Source organism: Nasonia vitripennis, chromosome 1 (genome assembly GCF_009193385.2).
Source record: "Nasonia vitripennis strain AsymCx chromosome 1, Nvit_psr_1.1, whole genome shotgun sequence".
Taxonomy (NCBI): Eukaryota; Metazoa; Arthropoda; class Insecta; order Hymenoptera; family Pteromalidae; genus Nasonia; species Nasonia vitripennis.
The window spans coordinates 912,547-918,064 of NC_045757.1; the positions used below are offsets into that span (position 1 = coordinate 912,547).

Below are 5,518 nucleotides of genomic sequence, written 5' to 3' on the forward strand. Positions count from 1 at the left end.
TGTGTCATTTTACTGCTCAATTTGGAGCAGTGTCAAGTTAAAAATAATCTGCATTTATATCAGCGATCTAATCGATCGCAATGTTTACCTAAATCCGATTCAAGTATTACCTGCCTTTTCCACGTGAAAGCTTTCTGAAATTCTGAAAATGCATTTTTCAAGGCGATTCTCCGACGAGTGAAGTCGAGTGATAAACATAACCTTAGATATGCTGTCAGAAGTTGACGTATTTATTAGCAACTACACACTTGTCGATCCTGAAGTATATCAACTTTGGGTAGATGGATATTCGTGTGAGTAAACGTAAACTAAAGTTTATAACCTACATTTTTCACGAAGAAAAGCTCATTATTTTACCCATTTCATGAATCAACAGCCAGCGATGCAGTTAATATTCTACAACAGAGAGGAATCTGCCAGCAAACGAACGCACCAGTCGAGCTCCTTGCTTCAGATGTTTTGGACCATTACCGTACTTATTCTCTTCTTGAGAAGCTATTGCACACTCCAACGAAACTGGCGAGTGAACAGTTGGCCTTCCAGATAGAGCCCCAAACTAGCCAAATGTTAATCGAAATGTGAGGATATAACTACAGACTTGTTTGCACCTTAGCAGTTAACTGATTACTCCATTTGCTTCAGGTATTATGAGTTTAATGATAGCGTAGCGCGAGAGCTTCTTGGTAAAAAACTTACCTCCAAGAACAGAAAAGACATGGAGGAGGTTGCGGAAAGGACTGGAGTTACTCTAAAAAGTTGTCGTAGGCAATATGACAATGTGAAGCGAGTATTTAAAACTGTGGAGGATCTGCCAGGCTCCTTGGTTACTAATATAAAGCAGCATTTTTTACTTCCTGAAGAATTAGCAAAGTATGTGGATCATTTAAAAATCTTCTAGCTATAAGCATAAGCACTGAATTAACTACCTTCTACTTCAATTGCAGGAGATATGCAGCTGTAGTGTTCATTGCATGCCTACGATTTGAAATGAACAAGAGGAAATTGCAATTTTTAACCTTCCCAGATTTGCATCACTGTGCCAACAGCATGATGACTCTCTGGACTTATCGTTATACAGGTTCTGAGTATTTTGATACAGACTTGGATAGAGAATTTTTACTTGAACTACCAGAATGTAGAACACTTTTAGAAAACGAAAAGCACCATAAACAGTGAGTTTTATTGTTGCTTGAAAAATGATTCTAATGACCATAAGTTTAATGCACTATTATATTTAATCTTGTGAATTTTAGTTTGGTTTGCATAAAATTAAAACCAATGCTCTTAGAGCGAATATACCAAGACATGGATCTTAACTTCAGAACATACTCAAGAGCTATTATTGGCATTGCCTGCAATTTGCATCGTACAAGAGAATTAAGATTCTTCTTTTATGAGTTAGTAGAGAAATGTATAGAGCCTTGGAGACAAGCAAGTTGGTCACACACGGATCTGCGTAATTTTCTTGCTGTATTCACGCAGTGCGCATTAGACATGGATGTCCTAAGGTTTGTATTTTATTGTCTATAGCAAACTATATAGAAAAGAATGTGTAACTTAATGATTGATTTCTTACGACAGAGAAAGCGATTTGCGAGATGCTTTCGAACGTTTTATGAAGGTGGTTACTAGCTGTTTGTTGAGGATGTACCATACATGACAATTAGAATTAGACAAGATGGATCTGGAAAAAGAAAGCGCGGAAAAAATAGAGTTCATAGGATAAAGTATCAAAACTGTGAAAAGCAAAAACAATGGAGATATGTATATTACAATTTATTTTTTTCTGTAATAAATTAATAAACAAATGCAGCCCACAAAGTTGACCTGTGAACTCATTTCATACCGATTTTTTAATTTACATGGCTTTTAATCGGCATTTCTTTTATGACCAGGTCTACTGTGAATCAATGCGCTGTTACTCTAATGTGAATGCTGGTGACCTATTTTATGTGTTACATTTTAAATATTAAAAATAACATTTATTTTAGGAAATTCATTACTCGAACTTCTTGAACTTAAAAATCTTAAAGCAAGATCAATTAACTAAAACATTTGATAAAATAGGTGTAGCACATACATTGTACAGGCCATTGTACTCTTCATTGCATAAACGATTGATTCGCGAGACGCAGTCGATTGATCGCTTCAAGTTCAATACCGAATTTCAAAAATGTTTCGTTGCTCGTTTCAGAAGCCAAATTTACAATATCGAATGTTCTCCTAGAGTTCTCGATTTCTTTGTATTGTAAATTAAATATTTTCCTAGTGTTTGCCTTTACTAAAGCGTTTTTTTCTCTTCCTCCGTCGATTGCCGAATTTGTACAAGCTTTCCAGTAGCGAAAAGCGTCGAAGGAACGTTGGGACAATAAGGAGATAATTAAAACGGACCTAAGGGAGTTGGAGGTGAACCTCGGGAAAGGGAAATGTTTGGGGAAACTTTGAACAATGAATGTTTCTATACTTGTGTACCACGTTTTAACTACTGTGCAACTCCTAGAATTTTGTTTGCTGCGAACACAATATCAGCTGGTACAGGCAGTGCCTTAATTTCCAAGCTCTTGGTATATGGCATTGGACTGTCAACACCTGTCACGCGAATGACTGGTGCATCTAGATGATAGAAAGCTTCACCTGGAATGCAATAAATGCATATCAGAAAATTACATCGTTCAGCAGGTGTATAAAGCAGACAAAGGTGTACTTACTTTCCATGATTCTAGCGGCAATTTCGGCACCAATTCCGGATGAAGGCCATCCCTGCTCCACACTGATAACGTGGTTCGTCTTGGCAACGGATTGTATGATTGTGTTAATGTCAAGTGGCCTCAGTGATCTAAGGTTGATGACCTCTGCCTCGATACCTTTTCCAGCCAATTCGTTGGCAGCCTCCAGTGCTGTTTCAACTGCTTTGGAATGTGCTACCAGGGTAACGTGCTTACCCACGCGCTCGATTTTGGCCTTACCAATGGGCAGAACAAACTCTTTCGAAAGTGCTTCATCAGACATTGGATACTGAACACCATACAGCAGTTCATTTTCCAGAAACACAACTGGATCTGGGTCACGAATAGCTGACTTCAACAAACCCTTGCAATCTTCGCTGTTGTAAGGGGAGATGACTTTCAAGCCTGGACAATGAGCGTACCACGCACCAAAGCACTGAGAGTGCTGAGCTCCTACACCAGCGGCTGCTCCATTGGGTCCACGGAAGACTATGGGCACATTGACCCTTCCAGCAGACATGTAGAAGGTTTTGGCAGCTGAGTTGATAATCTGATCAATGGCTTGCATAGCAAAATTGAAAGTCATGAATTCACAGATTGGTCGAAGGCCAGCCTGTAAAGTGAAATACAATGTAATAGAAAAAAGTTGGCAATCGAGTGATAGATCAATAAATATGAACATACCATGGCTGCACCAACTGCCATACCACCAAAACCAGATTCTGTGATAGGTGTGTCAATGACTCGTTTTTCTCCATACTTTTTGTACAGACCTCTGGTGACTTTGTAAGCACCATCGTACTGGGCTACTTCTTCACCTAGAATGAACACTCTTTCGTCCCTTTCCATTTCCTCGTCCATTGCCGAATTCAGGGCATCTCGCACAGTCATCTACAAACATTGAAGAAATAGTTAGCAAACTATGCATCACTATCAAGTAGATTACAAGTTTTCAAACTGCATCATCATTTAAAAGAATTGAAACTGACACTTGGTCAATCATATAAAAACATGGATCTGTTTGAGCTCTGTAAGTTGAACATTTTTTAATGTACCATAGAAAGAGTTGACAAACAACAGGGGCAAGAGCTTGAACCAAAACAAAACCTCCGACCACTCTTGGAGAGCAAGACTTGCATGGGACACATCACTTTCAAACGGTTCGTCTGAATACTCAAAACAACGTGCAAAATCACGCACAGCTGCAGAATGAATTTTTCTTTCATAAAAAAGCTCTGACATAAGGAAAACTAGTGACCTTTCCACGTCCTTCACTAAAATTCATTCTCAGCGCAAATCGGTGTGTCGGACAATCGTCGTACCCAACGCACCAAGTGCGCCGGTCTCGATTTCACCCGAGCCCATTTGAAATTCGCTGAAAAATGCGAGCTGAGCATCGAAATCCGGCCCAAAACAGACGGTACCAGACCCATGCAATCGAGCCGCAAGAGGTTATGTTCGCTCGACAGCCAAAAAGCTAATACATAACGGCGATTTACCTGCTGCGCGGCTGCCCATTTCGACGTGGAAAAGGAACGCCTCGCGATACCTCTGACGACCGTCTGCGAACAGAGAAAAATGGTAAATAATCTCTCATCGAAGCTAGAGCGGGGCCTGCTCTCGCGGAGGAAAAATCGGCTGCTGCTCGCTCGCCTACCGTGAGCATTTTTCGTCGAGCGTCTGCTGTTGCGGTCCTCTGATAATCCTCGGAGCTACGATCTCGGCTTCCTCACTGCGCGGTTACGTAGAACGAGAGAGAGAGAGAGAGAGAGGGAGCGTAATAATGGTCGTATAACGAGCTGCACACGGACACACGAACACTCACACGCAGAGTCGGATGCCGATGGCTCTCTCGCTGCTCTCGACGTCGTCTACGCGGACAGCACGACTCGCGCACGCCGATTGCGCATGACAGCACGTGGAAGGAGGTCTAGTGTATATAATATAGAGCTAGTGTCACTATCGCCGCAGGTTGGCGGCAGTTGCGATCGGTTGACTGGTAGCAGTGGTAGCTCTAGTAGCTCTGTGTTAATTTGGGAATTTCCAATGTGTGCATAGTATAGTAACCTAGTAGGCTAGAAGATCATTGCTGAGGTTAATTTTTTTTAACGAATTTGAATTTTCCGCCCTGAATTTTACCGACTGCTGGTGGAAGAAACTTACCAAAGTATTTGGATTTCGTTCGACATTGATATTCATCTCTTTCTGACTGTCGTAGCCTTCAGCTGTCCCATCGGCCTTTAACTATTTTAACGAATGCACGTTTACGGGTAATAGCTGTATTAATTAATCAAACACACGAACAACAAGGCAACCAATTGGTTTTGTTTGAAATCGAACATTTATTATTATAATTCGAACTGACGATTTTTCAATAAACTATTTATTACAATTGAAAGTAATAAATGTATATTAAATATAAATACTTACTAAAACGTCTATATATACGTAGATTAAAAATCCATTCAAGTATTAAGAGCTTAATTATTGTCAATCTTTTTTTTTTCTATTATATGTAATCTGTGAGCGCGGTTGATGAGTGAATCGTGACGGATGTTGACAAGTTGTTTACTGTGTTGTTACAAGAGACAATGATCCCAAATCAAAACGAAGTATAAAAAGCTCTTCAGTCGTATAAAAGCTTTGCAGTGAAACAAAAGAGAAAGATCATAAATAAATAAAATGGAAGTATAATGAAAGTGAAAAATAGAATTAGCAAAAAGGCTGAAAACATTATGTAAAATAGAAAATAGAAATAATCGATTCTTTGAATGAAGGTGATATAGTAGTAG

General features: G+C 39.7%; 2 protein-coding genes across 2 annotated transcripts; one reads left to right on the forward strand and one right to left on the reverse strand.

Moving 5' to 3' along the window:
• The first annotated feature begins 11 nt into the window (after window positions 1-11).
• Window positions 12-1,821, forward strand: Fibp (fibroblast growth factor (acidic) intracellular binding protein). Its single transcript, NM_001159947.1, has 6 exons — window positions 12-293; window positions 377-578; window positions 643-870; window positions 945-1,172; window positions 1,254-1,508; window positions 1,582-1,821. The coding sequence occupies exons 1-6, from the start codon at window positions 209-211 to the stop codon at window positions 1,658-1,660; spliced, it is 1,077 nt and encodes a 358-aa protein (NP_001153419.1). The 5' UTR covers window positions 12-208; the 3' UTR covers window positions 1,661-1,821.
• LOC100120996 (pyruvate dehydrogenase E1 component subunit beta, mitochondrial) lies at window positions 1,762-4,638 on the reverse strand. Its single transcript, XM_001604534.6, has 5 exons — window positions 4,384-4,638; window positions 4,226-4,288; window positions 3,411-3,617; window positions 2,709-3,339; window positions 1,762-2,634 (listed from the first exon to the last, which is right to left on the reverse strand). Exons 1-5 carry the CDS (start codon window positions 4,390-4,392, stop codon window positions 2,483-2,485), a joined length of 1,062 nt encoding a protein of 353 aa, XP_001604584.2. The 5' UTR covers window positions 4,393-4,638; the 3' UTR covers window positions 1,762-2,482.
• Between the last annotated feature and the right edge of the window lie 880 nt (window positions 4,639-5,518).